Consider the following 22,500-nt stretch of genomic DNA (forward strand, 5'->3'; position numbering starts at 1 on the left):
GAAAATGACTGCAACAATACAAGGAAACTATCCAGGAAGTCCCTGTATGTGTGGAGTGTTTGTGTGTACATAGAGGGTCATGTGTGTACGTTACTCACAAGCAAATAGGTCCATATTTCTCCACAAGACAAGTTCCTCCATTCAGACAGTAACCAGCAGGACATTCTACCAAAAGACAAGTAAATACAAACCATCATTACACCATATGATCTGTTTCATGTCAAACCATTCCATCCATCTGTTGGATCCTTAACATGTTTAATCAGTCATTACGGAGAAACCGACCTTTAACATTCACTGTGAATGTATGAAACTGAATGACGCCTTGAGCTAACATTCACTGCATATTTTAAAAAGTCCACAATGCCTCATCCTACTCTCTCTCTCTCTCGCTCTCTCTCTCTCTCTCGCTCTCGCTCTCTCTGACTCCACCTGTCACTCATTCTCTGTGGGTTATGTCAGAAGAGAAAACTCGTCTCCCGTCTGACAGTTAAATTACTCAGTCGTGGAGAAGACGACTGAAAAGCAGCCCAGTGTGAACAGAGAGCTGGTGCTTGCCTTAGGAGTGAACAAACTGGGTGTACGGTTAATTGGCCTTTATGATGACTGGTTTACTTTCCTTTTCGGCAGCTGAGGAAATGTATAATTGGTGGGATGGAGTTGGTAGCATGGGGTAGGAGGTGGAAGGAAAGGGAGAAATGGGGAGAGAGAGGGAGAGGGAGAGAGAGAGAGAGAGAGAGAGAGGGGAGGGGGGTGTATGTTACCATGACAGCTGGACTCATCTGAGCGGAATCGGGGGCAGTTCACAGTACCGTCACATCGATTGTGATAGGGTATACACTCAGCCTCGCTCTCACACACCAGCTCACCGTCCTTACACTGCTGGAGATCTGACACACACACACACACACACACACACAGACCGTTAGAGCTACACAAACCAACGCACCACCCTCACACTGTTTGAAGATCTCTCTCTCTCTCTCTCTCTCTCTCTCTCTCTCTCCCACACACATACACACACACCCTTTCCTCATAATGCTGATGTTGTTTTTCATTTATTTTTACTGAGTGCTGCATTTAAGTACAAGTGCATGTATAGAAGCAGTGATTTTCAACCTTTTCATTAAGACTGGGTCTTTTATTTGTATATATGAGTGTGTGCGTTCGTGCGTGCGTGTGAGTGTGTGCGTGTGTGTGTATGTGTGTGTATATGTGCGTGTGTGTGTATGTGTGTGTGTGTGTATATGTGTGTGTGTGTGTGTGTGTGTGTGTGTGTGTGTGTGACAGTCTTACAGCAGTCGTGTTCATCCTCTCCGTCGGGGCAGTCAGACACTTTGTCACAGCGGAGCAGTGCAGGCAGACAGGAGTGGTCTCCACACTGGAACTGGCTCGGCCCACAGTGCTCCTGGGGAGGCACCGTTCCCGGGGAGATGACTGGACACCCCTCCTCATCTGAACGATCCACACAGTCCGGCTCTCCGTCACAGCGCCAGCTCAGCGGAATACACTCCGGAAGATACACACACTGGAACTCCTCATTGGCACAGACCAATGGGGCAGGAGTTCCAGGACCTCAAACACACAGAAAACACACATTCAGTCACACACACATACACACATACACACAAACGCAGCCATACAAACAAGTATACACACATGTATAAACGCACCTGTACACAAAACTGCACACACACATACAAGAAACAGACACAGACACAACTACACACTTGCATGCAAATAAATACATAGACATACACACAGACATAGACGTACATACAAATAGACATACACACACAATCCACGCACGCACAATAGGAGACATACTCACAAAGACACACACACACACATACCCAAATGCATATACAAACATGTCACTGCACCTACATACACTATTAATAAGAGAAACACGGGGAAAGACAGGGGAGGAGAGAAGAGAAGAGAAGAGAAGAGAAGAGAAGAGAAGAGAAGAGAAGAGAAGAGAAGAGAAGAGAAGAAAACAGGCTGTACCTCCTCCTCCGCACTCGGGGGTGAAAGAGATGTCATCCAGGGCAATGTCAGACAACTGGTCGCCACCGACCTCTGCTTGAAAGGTCACTCTGAAGGGCATTGTGTTTGATAGAATCACGCTGGCATAATGCCAGCGGTCTCCACGGTTTCTGTTTTCCACCCACATCAGCAAAGGTGTGCCACTCTGTCCTACAGTATACACCTGGACCACACATGCCACAGTGCACCACAGGCTCCAGAGTTATTAGGAATATTACTCAACATTCTAGACGTTAATCCAGAAATGACCAGAAACACTCGAACTTTAAATGGGTTTTTGGTTTCTAGAAGTATTCTTTACGCTTTAGTCCTTTCCTTCATTTTGCTCTCTTTTTCACACACACACACACACACACCAGGTTACACCTTCACACTTATAATGGATTGTATCTAAATGGGGCGCAATGAATCTGCAATGTCTTAAACCTCAAAACACACACACACACACACACCTTCAACGTGCCCATCCGTTCGGAGCCAAGCATGTGAAACCAGAAACGAACACGGCACATGCCAACACTAGCTGGGAACTCGTTATTGGTTGTTACCCGGGCAACGTCTCCCTCTCTGTTACCGGACGAGTTGATGTACAGATATCCGCCTTTACCATCTTTAAAGAAAGAAAAGATTGAAAACAAACAAAGAGTAAGGTTACAGAAAAAAAGCCAAACCAAACCTACAGTTTCATAATGAAACATTCAAAGCTGAACTTAGAAGCCATAACATTTTTCATGGAGATCGATACTGAAGGAAAATTTGTTAGAACAAAAGATGTTTCGAGGCCTGACCCTCCCTCACACAGCACTTTTTAAAGACAAGTACTACCTGATCTACGATTCACTATCAGTAACTGCTATTTGTGTTCGTCTTTTTAGATGTACTTAACATCAGACGTGACTCAAACCTGAATTTCGATTGTCTGAATGACTGGCAGTGTCCCAGTATTCATAAAGGGCTCGTTTTTCCCCTCTGTGTCCTTTTCTTTAATCTTTTTTCCCTCTCTGTCATTTTCTTTAAACAGACAAGACAGGAATATACAGACAAAGTCTTCATTATAACTGGATGACTTATCCTGTCAATTAAGATTAGTGGGCAGGAAAGCAAACTCGCAAGAAATGGGAGCCTTAAAAAAGACCCATGAAAAAATATTGGATCAATTACTCAAATACCACAGCTACATATTTTAGCCTTATTTATCCAAAGTGGGGGCATTTAGCACATTTGCAAAGCCAATGTACTGCGGTGAGGAATGGGCGGGGGTGGGATGGGGTGGTGATTGGGGCGTGAGGTCAGAAGTCCTCTTTTGCTGGACCCATAGGGAAAATTGGGGTTAAGTGGCTCACACAAAGGCAGCAGCTAGGGGAAGGACAAAGACATTAGAACTAACAGTCAGTATCCCACGGTGCCTCTGGTTAGTGGAGTGGGGCCAATACCAACTGTGCTACCTTAGTCCAGTTATAGAATGCAAGACATGATCCAAACGCCGTCAAAGTATACGACAGAAAGTTTGCATATCTATAAACGCTACCTAATCTTCAGGGCTTCACTAGGACATTAGAATAACTAATAAAAACACACTTTATCACAAAATACAACTGTTTATGAAAAAGCAAAACTGAAAAACACCTGCAACTCTGTGTCAAATGCTGATAGAGGAAACAATTTTGAGAATGCAAACTGAGGAAACGGACCAAGACTCCGCCTCCATTTCAGAAAGGGTTCCTGTGATTGGCTGAGGTGCACGGAGATAAATTTACATTTAGAAACCACAGGGAATTGGCTATATCACCGTCCAAATACTGAATTTGCGTGTCAATAAAAATCTTGCATATGTTTTTGATAGCAGGGAGAGTTTAAGTGATGGGCAAGATGTCAGATGCAAAAGATGCAAGTTTTATCTGGGTTTCAGCATTATGTAAAATTAAATGGTTGAGCCAAAATCATCATCACTGCTTGTATCAGAGCAGCTAAACTTAGAGAGGGCATTAATGACTTATGGGCATGATCATGAAAAAAATGCAAAAATTCACATCAAACAGCTTTGGCGACTTTGGTAATTCTGACTTAATGCGTCCCTCAGTTGGTATTAGAATTCATTTGGTTTCCCTCATCTGGATCTCTCCTCCAACATCTTAGTGATTGCCTCTGCTAGACTGGCCACACCCCATTCAACGAGTGTTCATAGCAACCACCTGCTGCCAAGCATTCCAAATGGAGTTTCTGATTGGCTGGGTAACTTGCATAAGGGGAGCTATGTTCTCTCCTTGCTGTACAATCTGGGGATAACTCAGCTGGATGACATAAGGTTTATTTAATCATTTATTTTTATTTTTACTGCTTTGCAGTACATCATGGGTTTGGGAATGTTTCTAAGGTACATTTGTCCTTGTTTACGAGCAGCACTGTTTGAGACAATCATTTTGACATTTTGATTTTACAACCTTGACTCCTTAACCTTATACTTTATGTTAATGTTGTTTTCAAGAGTCTCTTGGATTTGTTTCCTGCTGAAGGATGCTGTTTGTGTTCTTGCCCAAATAACTGTGGAACAAAAATATAAATATTTGTTTTAAAAATTGTCCATTTCAGATGACTTGTTTAATGGTTTAAAATAATTTATTTTTACTGGAGTATCTGTAAAGGATCTCAAATGGCGAGCCCTACATGCTGCATCCACATACTTTGGCAGATGGTTAAGAATCCCTGGGGATGGGATTTCATCCTACTGGCTTGGTTCAGGAAAAAAAAAACCTAAATGAAGCTGGTGCTGTGGAACTGAGCCCTACAAGAAGCTTTGGTCAATTTAGTGGTGGACAATACGTACCAAGCACCATTTTTCACTGGCTAAGCTCCCAGTTTGAGCCTGTCCAGAAGGCAGGCCACAGTAGCAACAAGACTGGTGTCGGGGCACAGCCAAGCCATGTACCCAGTGTTCAGAAGTCTTCCAAGCAACTTTAAATTGGCTCACACTGTGAGATGTCCAATTACCTTTGGTTTTAGCACCATTCGAGCGTTCCCTAACATCCCAGGCTTTCCTGCCAATAGAGCACCTTTCCACAGCTATCGCAGAAGTGCCTTTGGCCTTTCAAGCAGTTGGCACTCTCTGGGTAATACATCTGAACCAAGGGACCTTCCTTGTAAACATTGGCTCTGAGAGGTACACGAGGTGTTGATTCTGAGGAACTCTCTTTTCTATGCTGTCAAATCTTGCAATGACTATGAGCAAAGGGGGTCAGTCTCTTCCCAAACAAGCTTCAGTACTTTTGGAATGTTCCGGCAGCACAGGCCTAGTTGAGCTAAATGCGGGGAAAGGGGAACCTTCTGAAGGAAATGATGATGGAACATAATCTCAGTTTCGAACTCTTGATTGTGCACCACATGCTCTGTTTTTGTAGGTTATTAAAAAATCTTCATACTTCATTTCTTTAAGTAAAATGTAAGCCTTCAAGTCCACAGAAAGTAAGGCTAAAGTGAACTCCTCTCCAGTTTTAGCCTACTGATTTGTTGGCTAAGTTGTCTATGTGCTTTTCAGGCAGTCTGGAACTGTCTTGTGTCTCTAGATGTTTTCAATAAAATTCTCAATCTTTATGCATTCAGTTTCTGTATGGTGGGAGGAAACTGAAGTACCATCGACACATTTTGGAAGTTTCCTTAAATGCTGATAGCCTCCAATGTGTAAAGGTTTAATGCTACATGTTTGAACTGTAAGCAGATCAGGCTTTGATTTGAGTCCAAAAATCTAGGGTAATGAGGGGCTGTCCTTCTCGCTCGCCAACATGAGTTCTCTTTCAGACTTTGTATCTGGTGTGAATTCTGCGGAGCTGAAAGGTTAATTCATGGAACTTGAAAGGTCTCTGGTGTTTACTATTCCATTGATGTTTACAGCAGTAGGGCTAAACACTGGAGGACAGTCAAAAGAATAGAAGTGATAAATGACATTGATTTGTGCCACTCTACCTTCAGAACCTCTTTAGGGGTTCTCGAAGTGGTGCAATATAAGCTTTGAACTGTTTCTACAAGGGGGAAACAAGTCCATTGTTCAAGAGAAAGAGCCTCCAGCTCCAGAGATGAAAGTGGTAGAAATATGCTCTGTATTCCAAAACTGCCCACGAAGAACTGAACTTGTTTAGATCTGGAAGTCTGTGAAGTCTTTTAGATCTTTGATGTTCTCATGTTCATAAAACCACTTTTTCATCTGAGATGAAAGCATCTCGAGCAAAAGATGTTTAGACCACAGATTTGGTCATTATTCTACACTGCAGCATTATAACTGGACGGAGATGACTCCTCAAACGTCCAAATAATTCCACCAAGTTGTGCATTATTGTGCACTGTCCTAAGCTGAGAGACTTTCCGAAAGGGAGCCCTCCTTTAACTACTGGTTATCAGGACAGAGATAAACTGCTAAATACTAGAATTCCTGCCATCAGGGCCTTTCAAAAAGGAAATTCAAAATGGAGTAAGAAAAAACAATTTGTCAAATGCAAATGTGTTTTTCAATCCAGGGATCCAAAACAATTTCCTCATGATTTTACAGGTGGCATAAATTTCTTTAATGTCTGGGATGCTGTGGAAATTTAGCTAGCTACAGCGTGGTGCCAATGGTAGTAAAACATCACTGTGGCTAAATATAGGGATGCAACTGAAAATGAAGGGGGGGGGGGGGTGATATATGTTCATGGATGTTTATTGTACAAGACTTGGATCTACTCACAGCAAGAATACACTATTTTCCGGTTTAGTGTTGCACTGATATTTCAGTTTTATTATTGGTTTATATATATATATATATATCAGGGTTTCTGCTGGGATTTTTTGTTGCTGGTCTGGTGTCCGGAAAGTATTTATTTTACTGGACAAATCTGAAACTTACAGGTCACGTTCCAATAACAGTCTATGTTACAAACGCAAATGTAATGTATACCTAGGCTGATGAAAGAATGACAGGACCTCGAATCAGTTTGACTACCGTGGGTAATATTAAGGAACACGAATTAAGTAACGATTAAGCAGAACGAACAGTAATGACTGAGCAAAACCTCAACATTACCCGCTAAAATGCAGGCTATTACAAAACATCTGTAACCTGTAACATCTGTAGCCTGTTTTAAAAAAAGGCTAGGCCTACATGGCATCAAATATAGCCTATAGGCTACCAGGTAACATTTTATTTTCTCCTTTTATTTTCTCTGCTGCCAACTTGAAATCAAACGTGTCCAGTTTTTTGCAGCGTGTAATGTGCATAAGCTGTGTCACTCTCATACGTTTTATATGAGCATTATTACCAGACATTTTGACTGGCAAGTTTTTAATTTATCGTTTTTTAAATAAATTTTACCAGGCAAAAACCAGTAATTATTGGCAGTGTTATGATCCGGATTTGCTTCAATTGGTCAGGTCTGGGCTAAGCAACATTATGTGGCAATAAAATGAAGTCAGCTGAGTACCTGAAGGTAGGCCTACTGAATTACCAGGTTATGCCATCATTGGATTTTTTCTTCCCTGACGACACGGGCATATTCCAGGATGACAATACCAAGATTTATCAGGCTCAAATTGCGAAAGAGTGATTCAGGGAGCATGAGGAATCATTTTCACACATGAATTGGCCACCACAGAGTCCTTAACCCCATTGAAAGTCTTTGGGATATGCTAGAGAAGACTTGGCGGAGTGGTCCAACTCTCACATCGCCAACATGATCTTGGCCAAAAATTAATGCAACTCTGGATGGAAATAAATGTTGTGACGTTGCATAAGGTTGTCGTAACAATGCCACGCCGAATGCACACTGTGATCAAAGCTAAAAGTGGTCCAACGAAATATTAGAGTGTGTGACTCTTTCTTTTGGCCAGGCAGTGTGTATGTAGCGTGCATGTGTATATATGTAAATATTATTGCTGTTGTAGCATATGTAAATTGCCAGTTGTTTTTTGGTTTAAAAAGTTTTTTTTAGCTCTCATGTTTTGTTTAACTCCAACAGAGTTAGAAGGGGCCAGGCAGGGGAAAAAGAATTGAAACAAGTTTTTTTGTTGCATGCTATTTGACTCTTAGAGCAGCAAGGTTACAGATATTCTGTGGATAGCTGTATGGGAATTTTGATTTATATCCAGCTGATGTTTATTCAGCATCACGTTTATCTGTTATTGTTTATTTGTGTTTTCACTTTTATTACCAGACATTTGTCTTGGCACAGTAGTGCTATACACGTCTGCACTTTCCAGATAAATTTGATCATTTTAGGAACTCTGGCCGACAGTGATTGGCTGTTTCCACATGAGGACCATGACTCTAAATTAGCTTTTGACAACACTGCACACTGAATGCAAAAAAGATGTCCATATTTCTGTCTAACTATTGCAGCCTCCAAAATGACAATAAAGCAAGGTCTGTGTCTATTTTCTTGGATTCCAATAGACCTTTGAGTTATCATTAAAATTAATAATCAAGTGTGGAGGCAATTTAGTGAGACTGAAAACAGAAAAAGATATGCAACTTAAACTATTGTTGTCTTGTACCGAGGTAATTGATAGTATGCAATAGAAAAGGGCAGCATTTGGCTGATTGGACAGGTTTAGATGTGAAATCTAGGTGGGCTAAATTAAAACAGAGCTGTGAACTATATTTTGGGTTTTTAGGACATAAACGCGCATAGGAAAAAGTCTACTACATAAAGTGAGTGACCAAGGTGGATGAGAGCATTCACGCAAGGCTAAAAGGAGGCAAACAAACTGATAAAAAAAAACCTTACTTATTACAATACACCTGTTAACTATACATATGATTCTCCTGTCACCATTGCACAGGACCATCACAATCACATTTAAATTATCCATACAACCAAATTACAGTGTCACACAAAGGTAGAACCCCTGAGGGGGTCATTTTAAGCACACATGCCCTTTTTTAAGGGCCAGGCACTGGGGTGAGAGATCGGGGTTTTGTATTACCCCCTTGAACAATTCAATTCAAGGGCCTTGTTCAAGGGGATACTGGCAACAACCAGAAGTCAGGAGAGGCCCCAGCCTACAGAGCTATCCCTGCTCTTCCAAGTGCTAGACTGTTAATGTAAAGACAAGAGAATGTTCTGGAACAATCCATCAGGAAGTAAAACTCAAAGAGGTGTTGAGTGACCTGAGATGCAACTTTCCCACTGACTGAAAATTGGGTTCTTTGGTTATTTTTGTGTTATTTTTTGTAACAGACCTCTATGTGATTGACAGATTGTCAGCAAGTGTTTGCATGTGTGTGTCTGCATGAGCGTGTGAAGTTACCTCAATAAAACAATTCAAATTTACAAATGCGTGTCACAGAAGGCTGTTTTTCCTTCCGCTGCGTTGAGTTTCTCTGTGTTGTAAACGGGGAATACAACAACAGAAAGATCTTTTCATTATACTTCTCAGCATGTCTCCATCATCTCACAGGCTGTTTCTCTTTCTCTTTCTCTCTCTATCTCTTTATGTTTCTCTGTTTTTTCCCCCGCAGTGGTGATTACCTCCTGGGAGAACCCAAATAAACAGAGGAATGTTTCCATATCCGCTGCAGGAAATCCTCTTGCGGCGGGACAATATTGCGAATATGGTCTTTCAACAGAGCACCTTTGTACAAAGACGCATTCAGTGTGTCGCATACATACACACGCAAAAAAAAAAAAAACCCAGCGCGGGAAAACATCGTTTTCACAATCTGCCACCGAGGAGGGAAGCTGACCTTGTTAATCCTGCCCTCTTAAGATCTAAGCAGACGTATTTATGTGTTGATGAATTACTTATTAACTGCTAAACTAAAAAGAAAATCCACGACAACCTCTTTTATGATCTCTGTAAAATGGTGCCTATGCCCGATGGGAAGGCTTAGTGTTTTAAATCATACGTGTGAAGGGATAGTTAGGTTCTGAGTAGTGCTGACCAAGGCTGTGGTCGGTGAGGGGTCCTGTCCCTGTGCTCAGGCGGCCGTAACCGACTGTCCAGTCAAAGTCGTCGTCTGAATCCTGGATGAGCTGGCAGCTCAGCTCCCAGAGGTCCGCAGGCATGTTGAAATCACAGTCGCCCGGCAAACCCAAGATCAGATCTGAGGCCCAAACAAATGGTTTCAATCAGAGGCAAGGCTGTTTCAAACGCAGTCAGGCTAAATGGTCTGTGTGACACTGTACAGAATGATTTGAACTTATGTAGCGCGTTGGGTTATGTTTTTGTAATTGGTGCTTACGATGTAATGTATGAATGTTATTGTAATGTGTAGTAATGTTGTTGATGTAGTGGCGCTGCGCTAATGGTGCTGTAATGTTGTTGTAATGTTGCTGTAATGTTGTAGGTAATGTTGGTGTAACGTGTGGTAATGGAGGTATAATGTGTTGTAATGCTGTTGTAATATTGTTATAATGTGTGGTAACGTTGTTGTAATGTCATAAGAGTGTTGTAATGTGTGGTAATGGTGTTGTAATGGTGTTGTAATGTGTGGTAACATTGTAATGTTGTAACAGTGTTGTAATGTGTTTTAACGGTGTTGTAATGTTGTTGTAGTGTAGTGTAGTGACAGCGTAATGGTGTTATAATGGTGTGGTAATGTGTAGTAGCGTTGTTGTAATGTTGTAATAGTCTTGCAATGTGTGGTAATGGTGTTGTAATGGTGTTGTAATGTGTGGTAACGTTGTTGTGATGTTATAACAGTGTTGTAATGTGTGGTAATGGTGTTGTAATGTGTGGTAACATTGTTGTAATGTTGTAACAGTGTAGTGTAGTGACAGTGTAATGGTGTTATAATGGTGTTGTAATGTGTGGTAACATTGTTGTAATGTTGTTGTAGTGTAGTGTAGTGACAGTGTTATGGTGTGGTAATGGTGTTGTAATGTGTGGTAACATTGTTGTAATGTTGTAACAGTGTTGTAATGTGTGGTAATGGTGTTGTAACGTTGTAACATTGTTGTAATGTTGTTGTAGTGTAGTGTAGTGACAGTGTAATGTTGTTGTAATGGTGTGATAATGGTGTTGTAATGTGTGGTAACATTGTTGTAATGTGTGGTAATGGTGTTGTAACGTTGTAACATTGTTGTAATGTTGTTGTAGTGTAGTGTAGTGACAGTGTAATGTTGTTGTAATGGTGTGGTAATGTGTGGTAACATTGTTGTAATGTTGTAACAGTGTTGTAATGTGTGGTAATGGTGTTGTAACGTTGTAACATTGTTGTAATGTTGTTGTAGTGTAGTGTAGTGACAGTGTAATAGTGCAGTATGGTGTGGAACACAGAGGCTCTACTCACTACAGTCCATCTCATCAGACTCATCACTGCAGTCAGCCTTACTGTCACACACCAGATGAGACTCAATACAGGCACCGTTATTACACACAAAATCTGTAGCCAATGGACAAGAACCGGGACCCACGGCACCTGCAACACACACACACACAATGTATATCTATGTATATCTCCAGGTAAGCTATGCTCTAAGGTGTGTATGTGTGTGTGTGTGTGTGTGATAAAGAGAGCGAGAGAATAAGGGAGATAGAGAGTGTTAAAGGGAGTGAGAGACAGAGAGATGGAGAGTGAAAGAGAGCGAGAGAGAAAGCCCTGGCCCTCCGCCAGCCGCTGAGTGAATGAAGGCTGATGTAATGAAGGACACCTGCTCGTGTTTGGAGAAATATGAAACCTTAACACGGTGGTCTGAACACCGTGTTCTTAACATGCAATTACACGACCGACCCCGCTTCAGAGAACGACGCCACATTATCCCATCTAAAGAGTCACATAAAACTATACTACCCATCAGCCCTCACTAGGGAACAGTACAAAAGCACTTCTGATATACAGATGTACCGATTTCCCTCATCACTCACTGACATCTGAGACTCTGGAGTCTGTGGGGAGAGATTTTTATGGCTCAGCATTGAAGGAAGGGAGTAGAACAGATTACTCATGCCGACAAAATACACTCCATTGGATGTCTGCTGTTTTTACAAATTTGTATAAAACAATGCTATAAAACAGTGTCTAATGGGACAAGGTATGGCTCCCCATGCACGCGTGCACACACACACACAACACACACACACACACACACACACACACACACACACACACACACGTGTACACATACTGTAGATAACTGGCTGCTTTGATAAAGATTTCTGTAAGCTGTTCTTTCATTATGTCGTTTAACGCCTCTCTGCTCTTTATGTCTGAGATGGGAGAAGAGGAAGGGTGGAGAGAGAGAGAGAGACAGAGAGAGTGAGTGAGTGATGTGTGTGTATGTCTGTGTGTGTGTCTGTGTGTGTGTGCATGTGAGTGTGTGAGAGACACTGAGTGTGTGAGTGTATGTGTGTGTGTGAGAGATAGAGAGAAAGAGAGAGAAAGAAAGTGTGTGTGTGTGTGTGTGTGTGTGTGTGTGTGTGTGTGTGTGGCACTGTAATATGATTAGACTGGAGTTTCAGTCGGTGCTGTATGAGTATGTGGTGGTATCAGCTTCATCCTTTGAAGCTGTCTCTATCTTAACTTTACAGCATCCTGCCAGCTCAACTTTAATTACTGCACCTCTCAACTGACAGGACGGATATTAAATCAGTTTCCTTCCCCCCCCCTCGCGTTAAGAGTTTCTCTTCTCTTTCATGCGTCTCCCTCGTGAATTGTCTGAATTACCGGATCAATGTCTCTTTTTCTCTGATCCAATTAACAGTGTGATTTGTGATTTTCATCAGGCTCCTTAAGGGCCAGCCTGAGAGGTCCTGGTGATCTGCGTCTCAAAATGAACATTACCTGGAGAGATGCCTTATGGGAAATTAAAAAATTGAGAACTTGAGTTGCCAGGCATTTTCGTCTAGGCATAAATGGTGTGTGTGTGCATGTGTGTATATGTGTATATGTGTGTGTGCGTGTGTGTTACTCACTGGGGGCGCAGTCGATGAACTCCAGATCATCGAGGGCGGCTCCTCCGCTGACGTCTCGTGAACGCACTCCTTCAAAGATCAGCTCAAAGTTCCTCAGCTTCCGTAAAGGCACCTCCGCTCTCCTCCATTCGGCCTGTTTTCCTTGCTCCTTCCACACCTCCTTAAGCTCATTCTCCGTCTTTACACATATCAAGAAGGAGGAGCAAAGTAAGAATATTACTCAAACCTTTGAAATGCTGTAAATGAAACAGCCGATTAAAACTGTTCATCTCATTTCCAAAACAATGACAACAAAGAAACTGAGAACTTCTATGGGCCAGACAACGGGTTTCCAGAAGTTTCCATACAGTCTGATGGTAAAATGAATTCTAGATGGTTCTAAATTTGTTCTCTAATACAAAAGCAAACTTGGATACTACTTTTTGAGATTAACTAAGCTTTCTAAAATAACTATGTGGTAAAATCCAATATGTAAACTGTATATATATATATTTTTAAGAGAGTCATTGTATTGATTAGGTATAAACAAAATCACTGTGAGAAAGGTTGAAAATGGCCATTCCATCAAGGAAACATTTTCCTCTCATCCAAGTTAAACCTCATTAGTTGGTTAGCACTGAGCCAAAATGTCTGCCTAATTTCACTTTGAGTTTCACACACACTGCAACGTTCAACTAGACACAACACCAATATCAAACTATCTTCTGACAAAAGTACCCAGACACTTAAAGGACAAGTCTGTTAATCAAATAACTTGCCAACCACTACAATATCATTTCCTCCTGATCTTTTGCAATCTTAATCAACTGTTTCCTTCATTCTTGGATGAGTCAAATGAAAGTATTGCATCAGAAGCAGTGGAAGTGATTCACACGGCCAAACCATCACGGTAATGAAAGACAGAGGAGAGTACAGTTGAGATTAACACTTTGTCGTTGTTCTTGTTATTCTTGTTGTTTCTGTAGCTACTTAAAAGATGGTATGACTGTGAATCACTCTGCTAACGCACTATGCTAACGTTACTCCTCTCCCATAAGCTGTTCTTTCTGCCCTCTGTTTTTCTCTCTTTCTTTTTTTTTTTACTGCCTGTCATATTTAATGCATTATATTAGAGCCTCATATGAGGTGGATTAGTGCAGAGTAAATGGCATTATTCCAGCTAATCCCTTTTGCCCCAGTCCCAGTGTGGTGGTGGAAAGCCTGGCTCACAGTTTTTGCATGCGTGTGTGTGTGTGTGCGTGCGTGTGTGCGTGTGTGTGTGTGCGTGTGCGTGTGCGTGTGTGCGCGCATGTGTTTCCCTGAGGTAAAGATGGACTAACAATGAATTTTATTCATGATTCCATTTACAGTGCAGAGATCTTAACAAGTGTTGTGAAATAATGTCTTCCAAATGGAATGCAAGCTTAAAAATCTAGTCAAAATTAAAACTGATGGAAAGAGAGCGGGTGAGAGAGAGAGAGAGAGAGAGAGAGAGAGAGAGAGAGAGAGAGAGAGAGAGATTAACTGATTCTTCCTATTGAACATACGGACAAGGGACAGAATAAGACTGCTACTTTACCTTATTAAAATAGGTTTTTTTCTTTTTCATATGTTCCTTCACTACAGTTTTTCTTGTTCTTTATTCAGACTTCAGGTTTTAAACTAGAAATGTCTCAGAGCTACAATTTTGCCAGAGTACTAGTCTTGAGATGAAAGTACATTTCTAGAACAGTCTCCTTTCATTTGAGAAAAGATTTCTGAATGTTTGCTTCGTCGCACTGCTGCCTTCCACTTTGCATAAATGAATCATATCCATTATCATTAAGCAAAAGGAGCAAAGAAAATCCACATTAAAATCTTAAAATGCACAATGACTTGTCACAAAGACATACAACATGACCCCTCTGTGGCACCCTATTAACATGCTGAAGCGCTCCTGTCTTCGAGAAGATTTATTACATGGATTAGGAATATTGTAACTTATATAAGATATGTTAAAGCAGTATTTAAAATCAACATTTTGGGATTTTTATAAATGGATAACACAAATTATTAGTCATTTTAAGATTATGGTCACTGTAATGTGGGGAAAATGCTTTGGTTGGGAACAATAAAAACACTAAAGCGATGTTCCATTGAAGTAAAACTTCCTTTTTTTCCCCTTTTTTTTTCCAATTTTCCCAGGCTTTAAGTCAAATGTTAATGATTTTACCAGTGTACAGTAAAATAACCCACTGGCTCCTTCAGGTCAATATTGATTTTATGGTCAAATACAAAACACACACAGTGGACCTTGCCTTTCCTCTCCAGTAATACAGACCAAACGGAACAAGACACGTAACACAGGGTTATGAATGAACCAGTCCACACTGGTTAGACTGGAGAGGAATGAACATTGGACTGTGTATGTGTGTGTGCATATGTGCGTGTGTGTGAGAGAGAGAGAGACAGAGAGAGAGAGGCAGAGAGAGAGGGAGAGGGAAAGAGACAGAGAGAGAGGCAGAGAGAGAGAGAGAGAGAGAGAGAGAGAGAGAGAGAGACATAGAGGATGAAGAGGTATAGATTTGTGATTAGCGATGGTTTGCTGCCGTCCTGAAGGGACAGTGTTTTGCTCTGATTTAAAGTGGACTGATATAGATTAGCTGCTTGGCTCCTATTGAGACAAGACTGAAAGGATACAGTGCTAAATGCCGAAAGTCTTAAGTGGATAAGTTCTGACACAGAAAAGAACTAATAGAGAGAGTCTAAATTCTCTGTTCTCACATATATATAGGAGTTACTAACAAAACTTACCCCACCTACGGCCAATTACCAGGAAAGGCGTTTTTAAGAGGAAAATTCTACCAGTTAATTGCCTAGAACTCCTGAGCCGAGTAAACACACTTTAGACTGAGAATCTGTCAAATATGCGTGGCCACTTTGTCATCGTTTTTTTAAAACTTGAGTGGGAAATTTTGCAAGTGTGTGTATGTCTGTGTGTGTGTGTGTGTGTGTGTGTGTATTTTCATGCACAGGAATTACATCCTATAGCCCAATGCAGTATCAGGCCGGGAACCCTGCCAATTCATTTTAAGTTCTTATTCTCTGAACACACACGACCACACACACACACAGAGGTGTTTCATTTATCATCGCACAGACTGCTCAGGGACTTTGAATGAAGTGAAAAAGTCGTAATCGACATAAAGGTAAATATTTCAACACAGTCGGCACCCCCGCGACTCAATCGGCCGCGTGGGATATCCGGGTGGGAGCTGTAATCCGTTCTATATTCACGACTCTCATCGTTCTCTTACTTTTACGGGAGGTCAGGCAGTTCTTTTTGGGGCCATTGATTCACTCACCGAGCACCTCACGTCAGCCTCTCTCACGCTATGGTATTCAATCATCAGATCCTGAACAAAACAGTCACTGCTCAAATCAAACGACCACCATAAAAAAGTAAAAAATAAAGGTCCTTTACTTCTCGGTCAAATTGCGCGTAACGGTGGGAACATAACAAAAGGTAAACGCACTTTGTAATACGCTGTGAATGTGACAAACACGTCGATATAAAAGTCGTTTTCTGGTGTGCATTTACACAGCACCCTCAGTTCTCAACTTTTTTTTCCTTGTTTGAAACTACTGGATGGGTGGTGAGATGACAGATTGCATTCCCGAAAAGTCCTCAACCGCCCTCAAAAAAAAAAAAAAAAAAACAACAGAAAAAAAACTCAGTTAAATCAATATTTCTGTACTTTTTATGGTCATGTGGGGGGGCAGGAAACCAATGAGAATCAATTGCCCAGATTAGAAGTCGAGAACTTTCATCTCCTATTCAGGGGAGAACGGGAGAGAGTTTGAATTGAGAACTTGGCAGAGACCAGAAAATGTCCTTGGCCAGTGAAGAATGGCCCAATGCCATCCGTCATCACGATGGAGAGAGAGAGAGAGAGAGAGAGAGAGAGAGAGAGAGAGAGAGAGAGAAATTGAATGTAAAGTGAAGACAACGTTTAATGATTAGTTTTTATAGAACTGGGCTCTGGGAAGCCCAGAGAGAGAGAGCGAGAGCCTCAAGGTTAGTAGTGAGGGATTGTGGAGATGGAGAGAAAGATAGAGAGAAGGACGTGATTCATCTCCAGAACTGGATGGGCTGCCATTCATTTGATCTGACGTTAAGAGGTGCCGGTCTCATCGGGAGAGGTGTAATTATGATCACTGAGCTTTATGAATCGCTGTAATTATTATTTTTATTTCATGTTTGAGCCGAGAGGCTGTTTGAAAGGGACATGAGAGGATAATGTGAATCAAGGAATCTGAGAGGAGGAAGTGTAGGTGCACACACATGCACAGGCGCACACATATACACGTATACACACATGCACACACGTACACATACACTTGTACACTTATACACGTACACACGCGCACACACACACACACACACACACACACACATGCACACACACACACAGGCACGTGTGTGTGCTTCTGGCATTTTAAGGTCTTTTGGCCTTTAATTAGAAGGCACAACTCTGTAGTTATATGAGCTAAGGATGATGAGTCACGTTGTGAGTCAAAGAGCAGGAAAAACTGTTTATCTGAACTCTACTGTGATTCTAACTACACGCTCTTACGTGAGCATCTGAGGTATCTGAGGTCTGCAGAGAGAATGTATGTCTGTGTTTCAGAATCAGAATCAGAATCAGAGTTTGGTTTATTGTCAAGCAGGTTTATCCCTACGAGGAATTTTTCTCGTATGTGTGTATGTATCTGTGTGTGTGTGTGTGCGCGCGCGTGTGTGTGTGCGTGTGTGTGTGCGTGTGCATGTGTGTGTGTGTGTGTGTGAGAGAGAGAGAGAGAGAGAGAGAGAGAAGAGAGAGGGGACACAGTGTTTGGAGAATGCATTTAAACATTCTAAATTATTTACAACTCACAAGACTTCATGGAAAAGTTAAACATAGTACAAAGAAGCATTTGGGTTAGACAGACAAAAAACAGCATAAGTGTCATGAAAAGGGGCTTTAAAGTCTTTAAATTTTAACACTGTATAAAGTGACACAGGATGCATTTCAAGTCTTTAGAGACACCATGTTTTTAGCTTTTGGAGATAAAGTTCATCTACCCGATGTCTGGGTTTGTGTTTCACCAAGATAACTCAGAGAACAGGCTTACATAGACTTCTCTTCTTACAGCAGAGATGTATGACAAGCTAGCTTCTATCCTTTCATCCACACAGTTAAAAACATAATAGACTAAGGCAGACACTGTCTTTTTTTTGAAAAATTTATGAACTAGCAAGCAGAGAGGAGAACAGTCTATGTATTGAAATATTCAAAATGTGTGATGCCAGCACTGGCTAATAGTGTAATTATATAAGGTAACATCTTGCGTTTTCTTTAGCCTGAGTTGAACTTCTGAAACCCAACATAAAGTTATGCTTTTCTCATTAAATATGAGCTATGAGATGGTGGAACAGTCATTCTGCATGTCAAAAATTGATAATTCAGTACCAGTGTCAGAAAAGAATAGAGATTTACTGTGTGTCAGCAAGCTGGAGAGAGGCTACGCACTGACAGAATTACAGAGGAGACATAGCTTTAAAATTTCAGGAAAACACCTGTCAGGAGATCCACACACGCACACACACACACACACACGCACACACACACACACACTTTGGCTGTACTGGGACGCAGGGAGAACGTGTCCCCTGCAGTTATGGAGGACAGATGGTGGACAGTGGGCAGACGCAGTGGAGGGCTGACCTGGTGCTTGTGCCGAGGGGCCACATTGGCAAAGTTCAACCCTCTCACAGATGGCACATACTGGATACATCCTGACGTGAGGGTAAGCCCTGTGGCACCCCCAGACCCGCAGCCCAGAAAGAGAGAGAGAGAGAGAGAGAGAGAGAGAGAGAGAGAGAGTGGCAAATGCTTAGCACTCTTGGCAAGAGAACTGTGTTGCCAAGAGATTGTGAAATTTCACAGCTTGTGAAGGGCTTAATGACAGAGAGCAGAGTTTACCCACACTGCAACCTACAACACTTCCTACTGATCAAACCACTCACAGCCTATGTGTACTCACAAGGGATAAGAGACAGAGAGCGAGAAACAGACAGGGAGAGAGAGCGAGAGAGAGAGAGGGAGACAGACAGACAGACACAGAGAGACAGAAAGAGAGAGACAGGCAGGCAGATAGAGAGAGATTGGGGGTGGGGGGGTAATGAAGCTTCAGAGAGCACAGATTGTATCTGAGTGGGGAGCAGTCAGTCTGCACAGCCTCCTTAACCTGAGAACAGCATCAAACCAATACCACACCCTCAATGCACACACGCGCACACACACACACACACACACACACACACACACACACACACACACACTTCAGTGACACAGGCGTGAAGGAGACTGCTGACAACTTACATCAGTGTCACGACAAAGCATCTAACGACAAACAAGCCTAATTACTTCACTTTTTTCGCTTCTTTGTCTGAAGATAAAATCATCGGTTTGATTAATTTTCACTGAATGACGCGGTGATTGTCGTTTGGATTAAAAAGGCACTGAGGGATGGAGAGACAAGATTCCGAACCAAGTCACATCTGACAGACAGCTTAGCCGTAGCGAGCGAACGAGGGAAACTGTATTGAATACAGTCACGCGTCATGGCGTGTAGGCTCACAAACTGATTAACATTTGGAGACATTTTGATAGATATGAACGACTCACAACTGATTGTATTTTATCGTTCTATTCATTATTCCAGGTTGTATTAAATATCTTTGTGTATGACACGATCAGTAGTGAAAGCCCTTTCTTCGCTACATTCCTACATTCACAGAGGATTAAATTGTTATTGTTACGTTTATTAGCGTTTAACAACTGGACTGGAGCAGTTTCCATTTTCTCCTCTGATTTTCGCGGTAAGACGATGGCGTGTTTGCCAAGGTTTGGAAGTAAAATACAAATCTGCCAAATCAAATGGTTTGTCAGTGGATCTGGTTATGTTATTAACGCTAGATGTGGACTTTTGTCGACAGTGCACCCGGGAGCATCGAGCCTCAGTGACAAATATTGTCCAGAGGTTTCCGTTTGACCTGCCTGGTGCCGTCTCTGCTGAAGACAGGACATCGGCTTTGTCTGAAAAGCAATGCGTCGCATTCCTTAAATCACAGCACTCACAGGCGAGAGTGGTCAGTGTGACTGTGTAAAGTGGTAATGTGCAATGCGATGGGTAATTTCATATATGTTTTTACTGTGACTCTGTAAATGAGGTTTTGAACTAAATACAAGTTTATGTGTTTATCGTTGGTTATTAACTGCTTGGGGCCCCGTGCTTATCACTTATGTAAACAGCTAACAAAATCTGCAAGCGTGAGACTTGATGAAAAAAATGAATTTCTGTGCCTTTAGCCGCCATTCGTTTGTGATGCAACTGTCTCACAATACATTCCAATGGATGACATCATGCCATCTCCATTCTAGAACTCTTTTCATTCCCATATTGTGACCCACTCACCTTGACAGAGAGGCGGATAATTCCTGTTGCCTTCTGGGAAATGTAGTACCAGAAAGAGAGTTTGCAGGTGGCGCTGGATTCCTTCCAAACGGAGCTTTTCAGATGAGCTTTGTCACCTTTTAACCCCACTGGAGTGGCCTCTATATACACAAAATGACCTGAGAGAGAGAGACAGGGAGCGAGGGATAGATATTCTCATTAGAACATTTTGCTGCTGCTTCTAGCAGTAAGAAACAAATTATTACAAGGTTATGCAAGAGTCAAAAGGGTGCAAGAGGAAAGGTCAGAGGTTGCAATGTAATCTTTCTCAGCAACTCAGGTTTCATACTGAGACATACAAACACACACACACACACACACACACACACACACACACACAAATCTAAAGTCTTTACCATTCTCATTTTTCAGTGTGTGGTCGTACGGTGGTCGGATGCTTTGAACAGAGCCAACGCCCAAAGTCCATTCAAAGTTATCGGCCAGAGACCTCTTCCAGCCACACTGGCCGTTCTCAAAAGTGCACGATGTCCCACAGTCCCTCTCATCTGTGCCGTCGCCACAGTCATCAGTGAAGTCACATGACTGTTCTGGCCTGAAACATCTCCCGTTGTCACACTGAGAGGATCCAAGTGGACAGGAACCTGATAGAAAACAAACACATGCACACATAAACACACACACACACACATTCAAATTGATCAATTTCTTGTGCTACACATGTTCCTATGTTTTAAAGGGAAAATTTTCCTTTGCATTAGCTGAAAAAACAGGAATGGGGAAAGCATCCCAGCAGGATGACTCCAGGCCTCTTCCAGTCAGGGACTGACGTCTCTCTAACCGTACTGATGGCTGCAGCTACTGTAGCCCTTAGTCTGATTTAGAGTTTCAGCACTGAGATTCAGTGTGTGTGATGGGAGCAGTGAAAGCTATATTGTCGGTAGAGTCTACAGTGTGTGGTATCTGAGCAGTGAGGAGTGTGTGGTGCGGAGAGTGGTGAGAGTGCGTGTGGTGAGTAGTCTGGAGTGTTTAGTGTGAACAATGTGCAGGAGCAGGGAGGAGTGTGTGTTGTGGAAGGTGAGGAGTGTGTGTTGAAGACAGTGAGGAGCAGTGAGGAGTGTGTGTGTTGTAGACAGTGAGGAGCAGTGAGGAGTGTGTGTTGTAGACAGTGAGGAGTGTGTGTTGTAGGCAGTGAGGTGCAGTGAGGAGCAGTAAGGGGTGTATGTTGTAGACAGTGAGGAGCGCGCATTGTAGACAGTGAGGAGCAGTGAGGAGCAGTGAGGAGTGTGTGTTGTTTGGGCTGTGTAGATGGACATTCCAGCAGGGTCAGTGTCAGGGATGCTTGGTATTAGAGAGGAGATGAGGCGTGAAGAACAGGGGGGTCTCTCTAATCACCCTAGAAAAGGAGGAATAAATCCCCTAATCCTTTGTTCCTGAAGAAAGAATCTCTTCCGCTACACTGACTCAGACACAGTCTCTTTCTCTTTCTCTCATTCCTTTCACCCCTCCAACTGGCTCAGCCCCCGAAACTCTTGCCTTGAGGGCGGTGACACTTATTGCTCAAATCCCTCTGTTAAAGTCAGACCAACTAAGCGCCTGTTTGCTAAAGAGAAGTCCAAAGTGTTTGATCTGCAAATTTAAATTTGGCTCTCTCTTTTGTCTAGAGGTTTCTAGATAATTGCTCTTGTGTACGTCATGAATTCTCAGTAGAGCTACAGGCGATATTTTTGGGATATTTTCCATCATTTCAGAATATTTAATATAACTCTGTATCCCTGGAGACAAGAATCACAACCGTCAAGGTCAGGTTGAATATCACAGATAAATAGATGGAGAAAAAAAGAAAGAAAGGGAGAGAGAGAGTGTGTGTGTGTGTGTGTGTGTGAGAGAGAGAGAGAGAGAGATGACCAATATCCTTTTGAGTGTGTGTGTGTGTGTGTGTGGTGTTATACTTTCGAAGTGCAGGGACTGTACAGTGTAATAAAAGTCTCTGTTGGCTTGTCTGTTTCCTCTGTGTGTGTTATGAGAAAAAGCCAGCAGGTTCCCATGTGTGTATTCACCAACTAGAACACGAATGATTAAAAACCCAGTGTCACA

The 22,500-nt window shown here is 42.1% G+C and overlaps 1 protein-coding gene across 1 annotated transcript in view; it reads right to left on the reverse strand.

Moving 5' to 3' along the window:
• Nucleotides 1–22,500, reverse strand: part of malrd1 (MAM and LDL receptor class A domain containing 1) — a 66,233-nt gene that overhangs the window by 3,075 nt on the left and 40,658 nt on the right. The window contains exons 19-28 of the mRNA XM_030779155.1: nt 20,802–21,047; nt 20,407–20,564; nt 12,928–13,105; nt 11,306–11,434; nt 9,956–10,117; nt 2,502–2,659; nt 2,011–2,212; nt 1,297–1,575; nt 765–890; nt 99–165 (exon numbers count right to left, since the gene is read on the reverse strand). Coding sequence (XP_030635015.1) covers nt 99–165; nt 765–890; nt 1,297–1,575; nt 2,011–2,212; nt 2,502–2,659; nt 9,956–10,117; nt 11,306–11,434; nt 12,928–13,105; nt 20,407–20,564; nt 20,802–21,047 — 1,705 coding nt within the window. The remainder of the gene's footprint in view (nt 1–98; nt 166–764; nt 891–1,296; nt 1,576–2,010; nt 2,213–2,501; nt 2,660–9,955; nt 10,118–11,305; nt 11,435–12,927; nt 13,106–20,406; nt 20,565–20,801; nt 21,048–22,500) is intronic.

The sequence above is a fragment of the Chanos chanos genome, chromosome 7 (genome assembly GCF_902362185.1).
Source record: "Chanos chanos chromosome 7, fChaCha1.1, whole genome shotgun sequence".
Lineage (NCBI taxonomy): Eukaryota > Metazoa > Chordata > Actinopteri > Gonorynchiformes > Chanidae > Chanos > Chanos chanos.